Source organism: Lepisosteus platostomus, chromosome 10, assembly GCF_059453375.1.
Source record: "Lepisosteus platostomus isolate fLepPlt1 chromosome 10, fLepPlt1.hap1, whole genome shotgun sequence".
NCBI classification, from domain to species: domain Eukaryota; kingdom Metazoa; phylum Chordata; class Actinopteri; order Semionotiformes; family Lepisosteidae; genus Lepisosteus; species Lepisosteus platostomus.
Genome location: NC_142620.1, coordinates 14,233,214 through 14,255,362, shown reverse-complemented (window position 1 = coordinate 14,255,362; position 22,149 = coordinate 14,233,214). Strand labels below are relative to the sequence as shown.

Below are 22,149 nucleotides of genomic sequence, written 5' to 3'. Positions count from 1 at the left end.
AACTAGACAATCTAAGTCATTTTATTAAAATCACAGGCAACATATTAAAACTAAGGTTTCTGCATGACCCAGGGATCTTAACATATTCCTAAACATTTTGTTGAACAGTTCCATTTCTGAATACCCCCTTTGACTGATGTAGCATGGCTTGAAATATCAAGCCAAGATTGGATTATCATGAGTTATTCAATAGCTGTGTTCTGGTGGCACACAAAACATTCAATTGACCTTGTACAAGTGCATCCCTTTTTATTAGGAAATCATTTGACATTGGGTGACACTTTAATGTATGCGTTTTTCTTTTATGAGCACGCATTTAATACAACGGCTGTCTAATCAACACAAAAAATACAAAATTGCACTTGCTTGTTTGAAGCATCACAAACAGCTGGAATATTCCTCTTTTGGAACAACAGTATTCAATGGTGTGAAAACAGTTCTGAAATTCTATATGTTGTTTTCGTTCATAATAAAGTTAAGCTTTAAAAATGTACACTTTTAAAGAGATAATTACTATGGATATACACTAATTAACTCCACACCAGATATTAAGGTTGGTAAAAATTCTTGCACTCAGTTATGTGCATCATCACAGTCAATATAGCTGTATTGAAGCAGGGTGAAAATAATGAATGCTTCGCCAGGCAGGACTCAATACATTTTGGTCTAGAGAAATTTGGTGTTATTTTACACAACATGAAAAAATGACTTTCCGTTAACTCCAACTAGATATTCTGTTACTGTATAAAACTAAAAATTTTATTCTCATTGCAAAGATTTTTTTCGTTCTTCTAAGGACCCCCTGTGGCAGTCTATATATGCCACTGAAAACATCATTCAATTTTATGCTCACTTCTGCTCTCTGGCTTAGCAATGTTTATTCCATTAGCACTCACCAGAGACGGCCTCATAAAAGTAGTCCTGGCTGTAAAGTTATCATTCCAAGGAGTACAACATTGAAAAAAAATGCAGCTCACAAAATTACTGATTCCATGTAAATTGGGTGTCATTTAGATTAAAGACTTATACAAAGGATAACTATTCAAAGGAAATTAAAGCTGTCTCAGGGAAATAAAAATAGGCTTTTAGGAATGGATATTAAAAGTTTACTTTCCATGCTAGCTACTACAAACCTGTAGACTAAATGCACATTTGTGTCATAGACCTAATGCCACATTTGATGAACAGGGTTTACCACCTAGAAACTAAAGTACTGTGGTAATGAGATACACTGAAATATTCCACGGTATCATGGTTTTCAAACATGGAAGCAAAACCAGATCTCATAGAAAAACACAGCAAAAATAACGTGTGACCATCTTCCTAATTTCTGTCTCATGGGTATTAATATGCAAGTAACAATTGAATTTAAATTAATGTTCTTAACTGCTATTATAAAAACAAATGAAAACAGGCCATCTATTGGTAAAATCGGTCTATTTGTATGTTAACCTATAAAATTAAATATATCAAAATGACCACAAAATGAGAAATAACAGATCCGCTAAATCAGATAGGCAAAGTGGTGTGAGATCGAAAGGGAGGAGAAGGGGGGCAGAAAGCTCTGAAGCAAACTTTGAAAAGGCCACACCTTTGGTTTCTGGTGTTTGCCCCTTGTCAAGTAAGAAGAAAGAAGGAATTCGGAAGGAAGACAGATTATGACTATCTATAAACCATTCGACAGAGACAGAGCTGGTGATAATGAGTGGGATGTGTCTGTCAGTTTTGGCTGCTCACACAAGCATAGGGCTGAAGTTAAACAGAAACTCTGGGTATGTTTTTCTAAAACAGTATTAGCATGACCCTGGCCAGCAGGAGTTCATCTGAAGTTCAGGACAGATGTTTGCCAGTAGTTTGCACTGCAGGAAAGGAAAATTGCTTCCGGATTCACCCCTCTCTCCTCTTCCACCATTAGCTTTGGCCTGCACCGTGGCATAAAGTTACAATGTCTGTAGGGAAGCAGTCTTTAAGCAGGATGCCACGTTCACGATGACAATCGAGCTCTTCTATGAATCCATACCAGTAGATAACTAATCCAGGACCAAACCTGCAAGACAAAGAAAGCTTTTTAAATTCTCCTAGAGTAGGCAGGGCTGGGCCAAGTCAGTATTGGAATTGGAGACTGTATAAAAAAATCAGGTTGCTTGGGTGTCACTCTGCTCTGGATCAGAATTTCCCAACCAAAGACCCATTAAGGTGACAGGAGAGATAGAACTGTAGAGTGTTCTCTCATTCTTATGAGATGTTTAACCTAGACCCTAACTATTTTGCCATTGACTGTTTCACTGTTCGTTAGACTTACAGGTGTTAACCCTGCTTTCCTAGCTCAACTCCACTCTGGGGAGCCTCAGGTTTTGCCTTAATTCAACCAGTGAAGTAAGTTCTATCACTTCTCCACCTGATCTGCTATACAGAGTGCCAGCTGGTGCATAGTTTCTGCTGTCACCCAGGTAGGAGATACACTTCAGTGGTAGATGAAGTGGGCCCCCTCTTATATAAGCCCTTTAGGACCTTTCAGAATGAAAAGAACGTAGATTAAAATAATTTGTTTACTTAGTTTTTTATCTTTGTTTGTCCTCCAGGAAGTATGACAGCTGAATAAGACATATCATCAGATAAGTAAATGAGATGTAATCCATAGGACATGTTTTGTTTTGTGATTTAAAAAAAAAATAATTGTGGTTTTACTAAAGGTTCATGTCTTGCATAAGCATAAGTATTAGGACACGTTGGAATTTTCTTTGTAAAGTGTTTTCTGGGATTAATCAAGGTACACAGATTGGGACAAACTTGAAGTCTCAGGTAGAGTCTATTGAAGGTCCAAGCAACATGTTAATTTTTCATCCAAGTCTGCAAACCAAGTGGAATTCTGAACATATCACAAAAACAGCACAACCAGAAGGCTTTTTCACCTGTAATTTCACAACAGTTCATATATTTCATATGGGATTGTCAGATACAGATGGCTTAAAGGAGATAAATCTTTTCAGTCTAGAACAAAGTAGACTGAAAGATTTTATCCAAATGTGCCAAACCCCAAAGGCATGTAGTTAACCTAAGGCTCTATTTCGTACTCAGTACTAAAACAAGGGCATGGGGTTACAATTGGAAACTAAAAGGCAATTAAGAATGCAGAACAGGAAATGCTTCTTTATACAAAAAGTGGCAGGAGTTTGGAACAGGGTACCAAGCCTCTGGACTCTTGCAAGACACAGCTGGCCGAACTTTTGGATTCACTCAGCAACTCAACGACTAAAAGAGCAAGATGGTGCAGATTGCTTTCTCTCATTTGTAACCTTTGTTATGTTCTTATATCTTTATTTTGTTTACATCCTACATGGATTTGGAGGCAGAAAAGACAAGAATAAGGAACATCACAGCAAGTGGTATCAGAGAATACAACTCCAATTAAATGTTCAACACTAAACGTTCTCATTAACACTATAAATAATACATTCTACTTTTTAAGCAGGCGATTATCTGTTTAGGGAATTATTTGTGAGAAATGAATCACAGAAATGTGTCATTTAAAAGATTGGGCCCAGCACTTAAGCTTGTTCTATTTTTCTTGAAGAATGGACTACAGTGAATATTTTGCTAGTGAGCTATAATACAGAAGGTACAGCTGTCTAATTTGCACTGACACTTAAAGTACACTGACTCTGCATTGACTGCAATGTTATTTGCTTTAGCACTATAAATAACATAACACGCCAACTCTCAGGAACTGGGGATGAAAAGGAAAGCCCAGACAGCCAAGTTAAAGTGAACATATCTACTCAGTAGTATTTGTATAGCATGCTTTGAATTTCAAGGCTCACATCATACGTCTTGAAAAAATGGGTGATGTTAACGTTTTAAGAAACACCCTAGCAATTAAACAGGTTATTGTAAGAAAAGTAACTTTGCCAGGTTACTTTCTGTCATCTAATAACCCATGTTAAAATCAGTGACACTAGACTATCCTCCTGTGAAATGACATTTACATGTTTTTATACTTCAAATCTGATATAGTAAATAAGCCTTTCAGAAGATTTTCTTAAAAAATAAAAATAACTGTCTCAACAATGTGATACAGCGTCCTTAGACAATAAATAGCATGGTTAAGTCCCACCAGACATTCTCAGGAAATAGCCCTGTGGACTATATAATCCATCAGGAAGTTCAGACTTTTAAACCGAGTTAATAAAAAAGCAGTGACAATCAAATAAAAAAAAAGGATAAGCGTCATGATATGTTTTGCACACCAGCCTCATGAATACCTACTGAGACTACTTAATTAAACATCTTAACCAGTGGTGTCCCTCTGCAAGATAATCTTACCAAAAACATAAATTACAAACCCCACAGTAATAAAACAACAAAACGTCTTCTTTCAGCTGAGAATACAAAATGGTACATACAACTGCATGTCTGCCTTACATTTTACAATAAATGATTTACAGTGCTGTATGTCTCAGCATACAAGCCAAAACTAACAGCCCAGAGAAGGCTGACAGATGCACAGCAAGTTCACTCTAAAGTCACACATAGCTGAATGGAATATTTAAAAAAAAATCTGAGGTTTTTCTTTTAGGTTCTCATACTTGAGCACACAACTGGATCTACCACTATACTTTTTATGGAAATGTTATGAAAACAAAATCTAAACATTTACATAAGATATCTTTGGAGATTGTTTGAGCTCTGCTTTTTTATTTTTTTACATTGTGGATGAATGTGTAATACAAAAAGTAAGAGAGAGACTTTCCTTACCAAAGGCCGTAAAATATAAATCTACAGTAAAACAATACTTGATTATGGACATGGTGATAGTCATATAGAGGTCTGAGCTGTGAGCTGACACCTGACACAAATTAAAATTCAACTATTACATTAAAAGTACCAAAATAAGAGAATTCAGGTTTCATTTCCCTTTCAATAACTTTGTCAAAATAAAAACACAAGAAAAGTAAGAATGGAAAAAGATCACTCAAAACATCCAGTTTTTTTTTTAAAGAACCCAATACATCAGCTCCAACACCATGGCATATTCCAAACTCCTATACCTCCTTGTTTATAGAAGTGCCACTTGTTCTTAGATTTAAATGCCCATGCCCACAGTTTCTTCTCATGTCCTTTGGTTCATGTTTTATTCTTGATTCTAAGAAGTCTGGTGAATACTTGCATCAAGTATCCTTGTAGACGTCTTGTTCAGTTCTTCTAGTAAGTCAGCGTAGGACATGCTATTAAGAATAATAAAATATACTACAGTACATGTACTATGTGAGAACAAAATACTGCAGCTAAGGAGAGTGCCCAGAAGACAATACTGTTACCAGAATAAAAAATGTTGATGCTATGAATATAAATATTTGAGCATTCAGTTGTTGGGTGTCTTTAGTATTTCCTAGACAAACAATTCTGAAAAGCTTGATGTTTTGGTTGATTTTAAGGATAATGTGTGGGGGGAAATAACAACACAACCTTATTTTTCAAACTGAAACACGATTAGATTAAAGGCAGCATTATTGACTCGAAAACACGTAAGGTACAGTATGTTGGATGTTATCGCAATAGGGTTCCAAAATATACACTCATTAAATGTAATAAGTACTTGCCTTCTTTTTTTTTAAGCAGGTGCCTGGTGGTTACACGGCAGCTTAATGATAGCACATCACTTTAAAACAAAACAAAAAGTAGGTATTTTGATAGTAAGCTGCTATTAGGTCTCCCTCACCCACACATAATCGCAGCATAATTAAATTACAAATTACAGGTCTGACAAGTGTTGCCTATCCTGGTAACGGTCCCTCTCATAAAGTTCTCTTAAGTAGTATACTTTTTCCACTATTTCATGAAGTAATGACATCTTCATGTGAAGCAAGACTGAGTTACACACATACAGTACACTTTTATAAGTACTTTATAAGTACTTGCCGTTAGAGAAAGATGTAAGAGGTCCACTTGCATTTATGGATCACTTGGAAGTACAAATTCCTTAAATTTAAGGCTGTGTTTAAATAGATTTTGGTTTTCTCAGATTAATTCAGGAGAGTATCCCGAATCTTTCAAATTTGGTTTTCAAACACCACATTAGCTAGCAGGATTTGTACAGTGTTTCTAGACAGGTGCTTTAATAAACAAAAATGCAAAAAATACTATTTGTTTGCAATTAACTGAATTAAAAGAAATCTCCTAGTCTTTTTTGCAAGAAGTTGAAAAATACTTGCACGTTCACTAAAGTTGGGTCTAAAATCTCATTAACCTAGTATAAGTAAATAACAGCTGTCCAAGGTGCGTTTAAACATTCTTTACTGAATTTTTATATTAAGTTTGACAAATGACATCAAAATCACACCTACTAAAAATGTAAACTTATAGTAAAGCAAGGCATCATTTTATACGATTGGAAATACGATTTTGTAACAAAACAAAAGATTAAAGTGATTAACCAAAGCATAAAGGGATTTATTTTCAACTCATTAAACTAGTAAGAGTAATACCATCTATTAAAAAAGACAAGTAAGACAACATATGAAAATATTAGTCTATGATATGCATCCCTTCACTAATGGTATTAGTTTGTTAAAATTAGTACTACATTAGATGACTCTAACCCTCTTATCTTTCTTTGAAGGACTCTGATAAAGGGCTCATTGTTCAATTTGTTATATATCAGAAAAAGGGGAGCTGGTAAAGCTCTTATGAACATTTGTTGCTTGTAGATTTCTTTTATTTTCTTTTTAAGAAATACTATCTTCAAACTGTTTCTTATCCTGGGTGACAGAAATGTGAGACACACCACTGAGGGGTTAGGCTGGGGTCCTAACACTCAAGGCTCTGGTCAGCTAATGGTACAATTAGGTGATTAATAGGTGTTTATTTTTAGGGTTTGAACTAAAAACATGTCTCATGGCCAGTGCAAGATGATATCTTGAAAAATCTGCAAGTGTCTTGCACGCTCCACAAGCCTTTTCTTTTTTGCTCCTGGGGATCTGGCCACAGTTCTTGGCATGCTTATAAAAAGTGCCAAAAAAAAAGGAATCACAAACAGGATATTTAGAAACTGATTCCACTAAAGGATACAGAAAGGGCAGCTACGGTTGGACAGGATAGGCCAAGAAACAACAGACTATAAACAAGCACATGTCAAGAACTGCTTTTTCATAAATAATACAAAAAAACAAGGAATACAGATTTTTCCAAGCAGCCAGTTATTAAAGTCACAACTCCTAATAATAGGTCCATCCTAAGGTTTTTTTCCCCACTAAACAACTCATTAGGAAAGTAAAATATAAAAACAGTGGAGACATTACTGATAATCTTCAAACAATGAAGTCACTTGTATAATCACTACCATTACAACACAAAATATGGAAATTAAGATAAAAATGTTTTGCCGTGAATAATTCTTTCGGATATTATTTCCTTGCGTCAATGAGATATTAAAACACTAAGCAAAGTAGTGATGCACTTAAGCTTCACCCTGAATCCGTGTGGTCCATGACATTTACTAGTAGCTAAGAACAACAGTAAGGCTTGTAAGATTAAAGGAAAAAACTGTTTGCTGAATGTATCTTCACAAGGAATATTTTGGTTGTCCTACTTAAGTTTTTCAGTATTTACCACAAGTAAGTGGTTGCTGTTAATCAGTGCTGAAAATAATGTTTGTTGAGCAGTGATACATTTCACATTTAATTTAAATGCTGACTGGACTGACCCCCTCCCCCCAAGATAAACTCCTTACTTCTCCAGATTCCTTGATGCTGAAACAAGACCTGTAAGATAGCCCTAATAAAATTAAATAAAACAATCACTTGAAAAAAGGCTGCATACACCATCTCCAAAGCGTGAAACCAAATTCTAGTTTAGAACCAACCTCAATTGCTTAATTGACACGTCTTTTGAACCTGTTCAGCATTCAACTCTACACATTCAATAACATCATGTGCAAATTTTGGCTTATTAGACGTATGGTGATATTCTTCAAATTAGTAGGTGTTAGCTCACCCCAAGCTGCAGCATGAGCTACAGTATACATGATTATAATTCTGAAAAGGTTTTGCCAGAATGCAACACCTATCATGAACATTCTTCAAATTTCCGACAAGAGGGCCACTCATAGAAATATACCAGTTAATGGGAAGGAGCATTATCCCTCAATAAAGTGAATTTTGGACCAACAGATGCAGCATACTGTGAAACAACATTAACTCCTTATGGTACATCAGATGCTAAAGACAACACAATCTTTGAAGAAGATAACTCCTCTCAACACCATTACTCAGAGACCAAACTAGACCAACAGAGGACAACTGATGGACATCACATGATACTTGACATATCCAATAATTGCTAATGGTCTGGCAAACAGTCGCATACTATGATGTAGATTTTGTGCATCCACTTCCTGATGGTCTTGTCAAAACAAACATCTAGGGATTACCATGAGGTCCTGATACAAATCTGCACTATGTCCAGTGCTGGGACTACAACATGCCAAACATCTAGGGCTGTACTCTTGACGCCTTCTTGACAACTGTGGCTCCTGTCTAAAAATACTGCCAGATTTTCTCAAATTCTAGCAATACTTCTTTCAGAAACAAGAACAGGTTTACTCCATGCTAAAAAGAGAAGAAGAGAAACAACATTTCGGCTGTGGAGCTTTCTTCGGGTGACACACATGGAATAAATCTTTACTTGCTCCTGCTGACGCAGCTACCTACTTGAACTACTTCAATACTTCTTTTATATCTGCTGGTCAGAACTATTTTCTTATCACAGTAACTAAAGTTTTGATACGGATTTTGCAAAAGAATGTGATGCAAAATAAGGTCTATACATAATGCTCTTAAACGAAGACCGCACAACACTTTGTCCTCAGACATCTGAGCATTACATCGTTCAGTGGTGTAAAGGTTTGAGTAATTCTAAACTATGTATTTGACCAAATGTATAACAAATATATTATTGTAAATTAAATATTAAAATAGTCATGCACAACATAATGTAATGTACATAATAATAATAAAGTATATTGTTTTACAATCCTCACACGATGCAACATGATTTATGAAAGATGTTTTCAAGTCCTGAAGCCTTAATACAGAAGGTCTGCATTTAAGAAAACATATGCTAATAGGTTTAGAGGTAAACAAGTAGCTCTTAGACTAATTTAGAAACGAGCCATAGTCCAACACTCCTCAGGATGATAAATAGCCATCTCTCAAAGTAATCTTCAAAATAGCTAAGTGTTGGTGAAGCAGACCTTGGGAAGGGTCCAGGCTGACAGGATGTTGGTGTCGAGGGGATACAAGGTTCTTTGCCCTGTTATTGTGATCTACCAGCAGCCTTTCCAATAATTACTAGATCTCGAGGGACAAAACCAAATCCTCATAAACTGCCTACAATTTCTCTTTGCTTTACCTTGGTGAAACCTACACTAATCCCGTCTTTAACCCTGTCTGCCAATATGTTTTCAATTTGTTACAAGTCCTTTCTAACCCTGTCTTTAATCAACAACAGTTTTTACTGTAATATAATATAGCCCATGTGCTTCAGTAGTGATGTATCTAGTATTTCATACACTCAAAGAATGCAGCACTAAATGCACACAATTCAAAATACACAAACAACTAGGTAAGTTTCAAAATCTTTATGTACATGTTTGTATTTCTAGATTAGGACAATGTGTACAACTGCAACAGTGACTGGCATTTGTGGGGCCAGAATTTTCTAAATAAAAATCCATGCATTTCAGATAGCAAAAACACTGACTTGTTATTTGAGTCTGCTTTTATATCCTATGAAAAGACGATACATTATGATAATGAAGTTAAAAGGCAAGAAACAATTTGGTACACAACACAAGGTATGTTCTCAATATTTCAAAATTATTGATAAAAATATAAGATCAAATGCAATGTTCTGATTATTCATTGTCTGGAAGTGCTACTAGGATTTTTGAAGGTAGTAGGAACTATTGCTTTCACTGAAAAACACAGGACTGGAAACCATCCAAGTCACTACATTTCAAAGTACACTGGTGTTACAATCACTAAATCAAGATGTCAACGCAGCACACACTGCACTTTTGCTTGTAATCATATTGGTTACATCTATTCAAAGTACTTACCATATTGTTACGCCCTCTGCATCATTCCCTAACAAAAAATATATACTAAAAAAGGAATGGAGCACTTTGTAAAACTTTTTTGAGAAATACATCTATTACTCTGCCATTTTAGATCTTCATGAACCATATGGTGGTAGCAGAAAATATAATTTACCACACAGACTTATGATTCAATGCTTAAATACGATCCTTTTAAGCATGTTTACTTAAGTCCACTACTTTAACAGGCTCTATGCTATACTTTGCTGGAAAACAGAATCTGCTTACTCTGCAATTTATTTTCACTCCTAAAGGTAATTTTAGCTTCAGGGAAGTGAATACGTTTCCATATCATGAAGTCATTCACAGAAGCCAAGTAGTTATACATCTGCTACTATAGCATCAGTATGCGATTATGATTGGCAGTCTAATTAAATCTAAGCATTTAATTATATTCCTACCAGTTACGTGTGTGATTTTTGTAATGTGCCAAACTATTTTGTGAGAGAACAAAAAGGATTTTAAATAATACTAATGATATTCGGATATAATGTGGTTCAGTTTTGCCATCAAGGTCAATTAATAGTTCAAAATGCCATGATTTCAAAAGCTGAAAATATCTTGCATTTCACCTATGACACCTTTAATCAGTTTTTTCTTAGCTAATCATTTTCAACACCTAGGGACTAACGTTTAGAAAAAACACAAAAAACAAACACAATCCTTTTTAATTATTTCGGTTTCAAACTGCTTTAAATAATTCACAGTTGTGAAGTTTAAAAAGCCATGCCGCGTTGTAGCACGAACTGTGCTGATAAATGTGGGGCTCATCGAATCAAAGCGCAGGGGAAAATACATTCCATCAGCTGACTGGCCTGACCCAGACTTTCCTGTATTTCACAGGGGTAAAACTGGAAAAAGAAATCAACTCCCACTGCTTCAAACAGTCAGGACCTTGTGCGTGCCAGGCTGGCATTCGAGATAAACAAACGAGCAAGAGTGCTCACACAAATCAATAACATGTGAACTTTACAAAGACGAGCCAGAGCCTGCAACTTTCGAAAGCAATGAGATCAGCTGTACAACAGTGCCCCGGGATATTTGAACAACTGTGGTTTGATACCATCAGCTATCACGGACATGGCCAATCTTTTTTGGATGATCTTTGGCAAATTAAATTTCATTGTAGTTTTTAAAATTTGTTACAAAAACAGAAGGTCCTTTAGCTATTTCAAGGGTAATTGAACCAGGGGAGGAGAAACCTTGTAGGTTCTGTGTCACTTAAAAGAAGGTTAGGATTTGCACAAGCATCGTGAGCCCAAACAAAACTAATTAGTGAGTGGATCAAATTGGAAGCTAAATAGTCCAAAATGTAATAAAGGAATCAGTGCGTGACACCTAGGTCACTGAAACTGAAAACAGTATTCCTGCGGCAATCTGGTATTGATTTTTGCTTGTTTTGTACAAAGGGGAGCCTTTATGAGTTGTCAAACTGACAATTTAACCCCTTTTCACAAAACAAACAGAAGATCTCCTCCCTGACAGCACTCATCTGCTGTGAAAATGACATTCCAAAGTGCCTGACAATATGTTTAGATCAAGATGGGCTTATTGATATGCAACAGCCACCCACATTAGTCACACATTCCCAAGAAGGTATGTTACTGAGTCCCAAAATTATGCTCTAGATTATAGTACTGTTTGCTGCATGGTATATTATAGGAATCTCCCCATAGAGAAACAAAAAAACATTCTTTGTATGCAGCTGTTGCAGTGTTTGTAACAAAGAAGAAGAGAAACTTGTATGGAATGCAGGTAATCTTGCTAATTCTTTATGGATCTTTTTGTTAACATGGGTTAAATTTTATATGCTGCACTGGCAACAGATAAATTGTGTATTTTTAATAGTTCAGACAATACAAAACAGTACAGTACTAACAAATCACTTGAATATTTTGGAAAAATACCTGAAATATCTAGCTAAATAACACTATTTCAATCTAATTCATTTAATTTCTGTAGAATGGATTAAGTCCAGTCCTACCATTATAGTATATAATGATAATTATATTAAAATCTATTAAGATCGCAATAAATTATAATACATTTATTAATTTCTTTTCTAGATTTCTCATTTCTACATTAGCCAAAGAAATAACCAGAGAAAGAGATAATTTAGTTCACATGCTGTTCAAATTGATTTGTTGTTTGATAAAGGCTTGTAAATCTGGGCCACTGTAACTGACCTACTGCTTTTGAGATTGTAAATTTGTGCAAATGATACTATTACATTTTCCTCCGTATATCAAATAGCTTGTGAGGTGTACATCAGCTATTATAACCTCACTAAATCTATTGACATCCTTTCAGTTTACCACAAATGTCCAATAATCACAATATATTCTCACAGTCTGGGGAGATTCTTCTTGCCAGCAATGTACATTAAAATAAATACAGTTAATTAACACTGGCTAATAATTTGCACAAATGTGTATATTGTATATTCCTATACTGTTGCCTAGCTTTTTCAAAACATATATATTTGGTTTAATTCCTATTGCAAGGTTTCCCCAGCCCTGATACTGGTGACCACAATGTCTACTGGATCTGCTGGTTTTCAATTATTTTTCAATGCAATTCTTAATTCAACTTATAATTTAAATAGTTATATCTGTTTTCTGCTTGAAGGGAGTTTTCATGTTAATTATACATTTGAAGGTAAATTAAATGTAATAGTTCTACAACATAAAAAACAAAAAGTTCTCATTAGCAAATTCTTTGCTAAATCTGGTGTTTAATTAATAACCAAGAACTCGAAACCCTAATGAAACCCTAAAGACACTGAGGTCACAAAACCTTGAATCCCTGGTTTAACACAATGTAAGAATCTAGCATAAAAAATAATAGAAAAACACTCCTGATTTTAGTATGGAGGACTAAACATATCCTAAAGATCTGAACGGTGCTATCCACACAGTATAAAATAACATTTTTTATGTTATTTTTAATATATTAGATGGTAAGATTTTAGTTAATGCTAGAGAACAATGAGCAACCTTTCCAAATGGAATCGCTTAATCAGATAAGAGGATCGTTTGCATTCGGTTTAAACAGAAAAAGCAGAGCAGGGGGAAATGATTACAGTACAAATATAAAGCAATGTGTTTCACTCTACAGGTGTAACAGTTATGTGATGTTTATTTGATCAGGAAGTGTTGTCTTAGCAATTTGTTGCCCGACATCCCTGCTCCTCTATAACCTCAGCCATTACTCCTGCTGTGTAAAACCATGGAAGAGATTAAGAAGGCAATGCTCCCAGTCAGGAGAGGTGAAGAATGGTACTGCAGAGCAAACCTCTAAAAGCTGGGCAGCCATTACCATGTAAGTGACCTATATGGAACTGCTCACCATAGTTCACATATTTATTGTCAGGTTCCAGCCTCTAGCTGTTCTCTGATAGCCCTAAATACTTGACAAACTGAAGCCCTTTCACTTTCCGTTCAAATTGCCTCATCTCTCTGTCAGAACGCCATGGGGGACTCCATTAGTTTTCCAAGTCCTTTCCCCCCACTGACAGTCATTTAGCCGGCTCCTTGTTGTGAAGGCTGTCCATGTCAAATTAGCCAAGGCCCCTATTGTCCTTATTACCGCTCGAAAAGCCATCATGAGTAATGCTACGGGGTCCCTCAGTTGTCACTAGTTGTCAGACAGAAAGGGAGTGTGGTTACATATAGCTGACAGGTAATTTTAATGTCTTCAATTATCCCAATTAGTCTTGTCATAAACAATTCGATAAATGTGCGCCAATGCAAACAGATAAACACACCAAGGTCTTTTGCTATTAATGACAAGAGTAATGAGTAAATCAGCGATATAATGGTCCATTCTTTGTTTCTTTACCAAGCTCAGCTGTGTGCTGGCAGCCCCTACCTGGTCAGCACAAATTGTACTATCTCCTTTCATTAGCTCATCACTTTGTGAGAATTTGAAAGGCCGTGACAAAATTCATTTAAGAAGAGAAAGAGCAGATTGCCTGAAGCAGGTGTTATAAGGGAGATAAAACAAAAGGGTTTTTTTCCTGGCCCTTCAGAATTGCAAAAGGGATTTATAAGAAAACTATTGTGGGTGAAACGTTTTAAAAAGAAATGAATAATGACAAGGATGGTGCATTAAACACCATGAAACTGGATAATGTTAACGGGTATAAAGAAACAAATATTTTTTCACTATGACTAAATACTGCTTTAAAACCTGTTGTGTGAATGCTTTATGACAGGATGTGGCATTTGTTTTTAGTTTCTACTGCATAACATATTTTATCTACGTGAAGTGTCAGGACCATTCATTCCCTTTATAACTTGGCTTTTTATGTCTATGTGAGGCTTATGTATTTTGAAACAGCAGAATGCACATTTTCACTATGTAGAAAAATCCCACAAAGTTTTGCATGTTAGCAAAAAACAAAAAAAGCCATAAAGTCATTATACCAAAGACAACTTCAGTGCCTACAATTTAAACACTTAAGCCCACCCAATGAAAACAGCATACTGCTTGTAAACTTTCAGAATAATTTAAAACAAAACTGTGCAATTATAACGTCTGACAAACTAATCAAGAACACTTCAGATTAACAGGCATCAACGCAAGGTGTTGATTTCAAAACTGCCCTCAATATAAGAACAGTTCAGCATCTGACACTTCCCCATTATTTAGCACTACTCTTAAAGCTTTAGGTCTGCCGTGAATTTGGGAACCTGAGATCGTGTGACTGTTCTAAATAATTTGTGAAACATGAAAAACTGTCTGACTGTTAGTTAAGATCTCTCGTGCTCCCTGTCTCTTTTCCTGACCTCAGTCGAAAGAGATGGCTGGAACACCCGTCACTGGGAAGTTGTAATAGGAAATTGCTCTTGGCAACTATTTGTTCAAGCACCAGAATTATTTTTGTGCCAACACTAAGAACCCCATTGGAAAACAGGGCAGGTCTCCCTAATGAGTAATCTATTTCAGTGCAGTCTTGTCTGGGCATGACAGTTTACTGAGAGGCTTGAAAAACTCGTAATTACCAGTGTTACAGGGCAATTAATGCATATTACACTGCACCACTCATGGCGGCAACTGTCATTTTCTCAATAAAAATGAGTACTCTTCAGCTAAAGGTGACATTAATTGGGCCTTTAATGACTATGCAGAGGAGCTGAAGCCAAATATGAACAAAACAGCGATTCTGTGTCTGACTTCAGGATCGAGAAAATTGTACTAAAATGAGATTAATTGCTGTTTAGAAAAAAAAAACTAAAAAGCTATTAAATTGTAGGGCTTGGGCACTGGGGTTGATGGTTGTGATGTTAATCCTTTTCCTCAATGCAGACAAATATCCAAGAATATTTCAAGCCAAAATTAAGGATAGATGGTGCAAACATATACTGTATACTTTGTATAATAACACAAAATGTAGATTTATATTCTATATCTTTAATGTCTGTGTATATATGAGTATATAAGTATATACAATTTCTTTATATACAGACATGCATACAGAAATATATATAAACAACAGATATACTGTATGTATAGACATGTACAGTATATGCAATATGTGGAGAGAAAAAAGACTTGCAATAATTACATAAATGTTCAGGTTTGAAAGGACATTATTATAGAACTACACACATCAGCAGTAAAGGTAAAAGTTTGTCTCCTTCTGGGGCTGCTTATTAAAACCTGTATGAGTGATTTTAGTATGGGATTGCCATTCATTCCTGACAATCTGTATCAGGAGGTTCCAGATTTACTGGAATAGATCTACAGGAATTGACTGAGGATGAACACTTGCTCAATGAACGTTATTATGCCTTTGTGCTGAGCCGGCAATATGAGCCAGTGCACCGTTGGTCAGATGACAAGTGACATATGTGGGAAGAAATCACTCCTCCATAATGTTGAGCAATCAGGCAGATGTTACGATTTCTTCACAGCTCACAGGTCGTCTAAATTTCACCACCCAACACAAGACACAGACTGCTACATCTTCCAGCTGGTTCAATGGATAGAAACATGCCAAACACTACCCCAGTCAGAGAAAAGCGATTACCAAGAATGGAAAAACTGAATGTTCAACAGCAGGAACGGTGTAATAGGGATGAGGAGTAATATGCAAGCTGCTTACTGCTCTTTCGCCATATCAAACATATCGCATGCTGTCTGATGGTTCCTTGCAACAAACTGTCTTACTTGTGACAAATTGTCAAGGTTCAGCTTCAACTATCCACACCAGAACAAAAAATTTGGCTCTTCTATGTGTGTTCAAGACATGCATGCAGGTTGACTTTTGGCTTTTATCCCCCAAAAGTATCTAGTGCTTAGTGAATTCTTGCAGACTTCTAACGAATTTCAGCTGGCCAGCAATATACTACGCACTTCAAAGACAATTCTTAAGAACATAGCTGTACATAAACTAAGGCTTACAGGGGCCAGTACAGTTTGTATATCCAGCAATGTAATTGGAAGCATCACATGTCTCAGGACATGTCCTTTGATAAATCTCAGGGGGTGTCTTTTTACTTAAGATTCTATAAATGCGTAAACATTATCTACACACATTCTATATATGTGTAGATTTCAGATGGATTGGTATTTTTCATTTTTCTGTACTACTTTTTAGGCTGTCGACATGCAGATGTAAAAAATTAAAAAATCAGATCAAGTCAAAATTAGAACTGCAAAATAACTTCACTTTCAATGGCAGAAAATTCATAACACCTTTAATATAGTTAATGAATTACAAGTGCAAACTTTCCTCCCAACTACTGCAAATCAGGATATGAAATTCCAAAAGAACTACTGCAAATCAGGATAAAAAATTCCCTAATTCAGTTTTAACTATGCTATTTAGAACAATTAACAAACAGGAGCACATTTTCTATTTAATAAAAACTAGTGTTTTATAAGAACATAAAGGGGTTGTAATTTTTTCTTTACATCACATCAAGAACATGGTTTTATGTTAATTTAATAGGACTGGATTACACCCATTCATTTAACAGTGATCCTTACAGCAGTTGTCTTCATAACTGACATTCATGTTTTTGCTGTCCACTTACCATGCAGAGCTTTAAGCAAAATTCTAACAGCAATTTTATACTTCCGTAGTAACATCATATTCAAAGGAAACAGCAGAAATACTTGCAGAAACTCCCCATAAATAAAACAGACTATAAAGCAGCTTGAGATTTTATGAATCATTACATATTTAAATGCATCGCTTCCTATCTTTTGGCCAGAAAAAAATAAGCATAAACATAAACAGCATTCCTTTAACCTTACACATTGTCATGACTCTCATATCCGTGCTCTGTATAATACAAACCACTGTGGTATATAAACAAGCTACTGCAACTAGCAAAATACATAGCACTACAATTTAGACTTTTCTTGCTTTGAAAACTATAGATATGAAGGAAGATTGCCTTCTTAACATTGTTTGGATAAAACCTGACATGGGATCTATAAAGCATGCTGAAACTGATACATTAAATTTGTACAATACTTAAAAAAAGGAAAGTAAAATTACATAGTTACTAGAATGGAATATTAGTACATTCTGAGTGTCAAGTTCATGATTTCTATCAATGCTATCAGTCAAGCAATAAACATACTAATATAATAATAATAATAATAATTGCTTACACTTATATAGCGCTTTTCTGGACACTCCACTCAAAGCGCTTTACAGGTAATGGGGACTCCCCTCCACCACCACCAATGTGTAGCATCCACCTGGATGATGCGACGGCAGCCATAGTGCGCCAGAACGCTCACCACACATCAGCTATCAGTGGGGAGGAGAGCAGAGTAATGTAGCCAATTCATAGAGGGGGATTATTAGGAGGCCATGATTAGTAAGGGCCAATTGGAAATTTGGCCAGGACACCGGGGTTACACCCCTACTCTTTTCGAGAAGCGCCCTGGGATTTTTAATGACCACAGAGAGTCAGGACCTCGGTTTTACGTCTCATCCGAAGGACGGCGCCTGTTTACAGTATAGTGTCCCCGTCACTATACTGGGGCATTAGGACCCACATGGACCGCAGGGTGAGCGCCCCCCGCTGGCCCCACTAACACCTCTTCCAGCAGCAACCTTAGTTTTTCCCAGGAGGTCTCCCATCCAGGTACTGACCAGGCTCACACCTGCTTAGCTTCAGTGGGTTGCCAGTTGTGAGTTGCAGGGTGATATGGCTGCTGGTATAATATAATATCACTATCAACAGCTTTCATTGGACCTTTTATAATTTATGCACCTCTGCAATGTTTTGGGGCTCCTGAATGAGCTCTCAATGTGAAACAGCCTTGGAAGCTTAGACAGGTTAGAATTAAATTAACATTTGAAGGATTAAACTTTTATTACATCACAGCTTCCGCCTCTGGTTTACCTTCATTAAAGCTAAAGTACATAAAACACTGTACCCTGATCATGGGCACATAAGCATATTGAGTAATCATCTTATCTGGAAAAGCAAATCTGGATAATGGTTACAGACAAGCTATGACAAAACCACTAAATCTAGGCTGTCAAACATAATTTATAATGTATATTTCTCCCTTTTTTCTGTTAAAACAGTAATTATGAAAACCAAAGCGATATGGGTGAGTGTTTATGGCTTCCCATTAAAAGTCTGGCTCAGAGCACTTTGTGTTTAACTTTAGGTTAAAGAAAATCATGTGGAGATCTCTGTGCGATGGCCTGGTGACTTTATATCCTCTTGTCAAACCTCTGCAGTTTTATTTGTAGTGATACATGCAGGAGAAGGTTGGAGGTTAAAGTTGATAGGAGGGCCAACAGGAAAATCAACCAAACACTTTCAGAAGATTACAGCGTTTAGCATATTAGGACCTTTCGGCAGTTTTCTCTAACTTTGAAAGTCTATTTTTCAAGCACTGAAGCAAGCTTTAAAAGGTAGCCCAAACATTAGATCAAAAGTCGCAATTAGGTGACCCTTTATTCCAAAGTCAATAGAGTAAAAGTCTAAGTTTCAAAACACTGATTAAAATATCTTTTTACCCTTTGATTTGAAATGGCTTTTGACAAGGCTGGTAATATTTCATCTAAAAATACTATGTAACATTTAAATCGGCAATTTTCATTTTAATGTTTGTTTTTACTATGGCTGCATATTTTCATATGATTCCAGTAATAGAAACATTATATTTCTGTTTTTAAAAGAATATTTTTTTGTCATTGTGCCTTGGTAACATATTTTGTATTATTAGAAACTAATTATATATTGAGAGCAGGTAGACTGTTTTCTGATAATCATATTGTACCCGAGTGCTTTGAAATCATTATAGCACAGACAACTAATGGCTTGCATTATTACAAACGTGTTCCATTCCATTAGTTTTTTGGACTTTTTCATATTATTTTATATTATTTCCTAAATGTCACACTTTCCAACCCACTATAGTCTCTTCATCAGTTATTCAATAACTCTCATCTCCAAAACTCTTTTACTTTTTAAAGTACTACGACACTAGAAAGGAAGAAGTATGGACAACAGACATCACATTTTCCTTCAAATCAGGAATTATTATAATATGATTTTAATTAATGGTGCATTATAACAGAAACCAATTAAGAAGTTTAATGTTGATTTGACTTCTATTCCTTTTTTTTGTCAAATTACTCCAAAGGTTCTGGATATTACACTTAGAAGTCAGACTTCCAATTAGAATACCTCAGGGAAAAAAGTTCAGTCTAAACAATTTACCCAGAAAATGATGTCAATGTAATTCTCATGTAATAGTTTTCACATTCATTTTCATTTAAAAAGAATCTTAAGTCATTCCAGAAACGGGAAACAAAAACATTTATAAATATCTACACTATAATTGAAGCAGCACATTTTGCAAATCGTTTCCATATAACATACTCTATTTCTTTTTCTACTACACCTAACTTAGCTATGCTAATAACAATACAAAAACAGGTTGGCCATTTTAAAGGTAGATCAATCATGGATGAAAAGAATGATTAATATGCATACTTCTACATAACATACACAGTTAATAAAGTAAAACAAAGAAGTAGGAAAAACCACCTCTGATACTGTATTTTATTCTCACTGTTGATGGATTTTTGCACACCAATTATTTTTTTCTCTCAGAAGTCTTATCTTATTTACAGATCGCCTGGAGCACAAATGAAAATACAGTGAGCCCAGGTTCCATTTCTACTTAGTAATGTGTAAAAAAAACACATTCTCTCTAAACCTCAATAGCTGTATTTCATATACCTTTGTACAAAATCAATTTTGTAAGGCTGATTTCCTGGGAAATGCAATACTTGTATGGCAAACAAATATTACTTTAGATTCTATCCACACAGGTGCAAAAACAATATTGAATAAAATGCAGAGACATTTGCAGAGGTGGACAGGTTTAGCTAGAAAAGGTCTAAATGAGAAAAGGCCCCACCTATATCTTTCACCATATTCCTAACATTCAGCTACAATATTAAAAGAGCCATTAAAAAAACAATTCTAAAGTTTCCTTATCCCTTTTAAAATGGATTAATGAGAACTATAACATCCCCCTGTAAGGTAATATTAATTAGAATATATGGTAGACAGTAGGGAAAAACAGTAATAGTATAGCAAAAGGACATTCAGTTATAGTCCACCATTTATCAAGAGGTTTAGATTTGCAGCAAATGTTTCACACTAATCATTAATATATGTGAAACTGCTTAAACAGAGAATTGGTAGTTGACCTAAAAGATATCATACATTAGTTAGAATTGATTACTAAAATCAAAGGTCAGAGCTCCATTTCTATATTCTCACATGTGTTTGATTATCTCACCAATAGCTATGAAAGCAAAAATGTTTTAGGTATCAGGCAATCAAGGAACTAAAAAGAAACCTGATCCTAAAGCCAGAGATTTAAGGTAGTACTAGAATTAAGCATATTTGTCTGTTAATCTTTTCAACAAATGGCAAACCAAAGTGAAAATATTTAAATCCTTAAAAATTACATACAAGAAAAGGATCAACATGAAATAGCTTTATCATAAAAATACGCTGATCATGCTAAAGGGAAATGTGTACTTTTTCTCATTCCCAAACCCATGAATAGTTATAAATGAGGAATCAAAAATATTTTAGGAATTGCAGTTTGGGAACAGCTGGCAGACGAATGACACTGCAATATATTGAAGGTCTGAATATTTTACATTCTAATACCAACAAAACAAAAAAAAAATAAAAAAAATAAAAGGCACACAAAAAATCATCATTATAGAGATGTATATTCTCCAAATGCACATTATCTGTCCTCCTCCCCTGGTAAAAATCTTCTAAAGGAGAACTTACAAGTCCTTGCCCTATACATCTGGTTCTAGATTATGACAACAAAGTGGCCAGTGTAATTGATGGCTGTGCAGAGAGGTGAAGGCAAACAGAGCTAACAAAAACCTCCACAGGAAAGGACAAGGTTGAGCAAGGGACACCAGCTCTAAAAGAAGAATAAGTCAGGGATATTTATAAACAACTACTTATCACTTCCATCAACCACCTAGCCAAGAGCAATACACCTCGATGGACCATGATGTGATTCCATTAATTAGACATGAAGGTGTACTTTGACCAAGTGATGCACAAAATAAATGGAATTGTGCCAAAAATCAGAGATCATTAATAAATCTGGCTTTTTCTCAATAATAAAATTACTTTTCAGTCATTTTTTGCATTACTTGACAACTTCTAAATATAAAATTTCTACCGTAGCTCCTACTTAAACGAACCCAGTGCATGTACAAGTGCGTGTTTATCTCTCTTTATATATACTTTATACGCATCGTGAACTTAACCCATCAAGCTTTATGTATTTAAAGATTGTTTGATATTAGATAAGATAGTTACATTATGCGTATGACTGTTGGCCTTGTTGCTCTGTGAAACACAAAACAATATTTAATGTTGAATTCAACTAGGAAAAGCATTTTTTGTTATAGAAAACTGGAAAACAATTCCTTAAAAGCACGAAAAGGCATAAAC

General features: G+C 35.4%; 1 protein-coding gene across 2 annotated transcripts in view; it reads right to left on the bottom strand.

The window, feature by feature from the left end:
* Positions 1-229: 229 nt before the first annotated feature.
* Positions 230-22,149, bottom strand: part of cdin1 (CDAN1 interacting nuclease 1) — an 81,603-nt gene continuing 59,683 nt past the window's right edge. For both annotated transcript variants that reach the window (XM_088648348.1, XM_088648346.1), the window contains one exon: positions 230-2,047. In XM_088648348.1, coding sequence (XP_088504474.1) covers positions 1,912-2,047 — 136 coding nt within the window. In that variant the 3' untranslated portion in view covers positions 230-1,911. The remainder of the gene's footprint in view (positions 2,048-22,149) is intronic.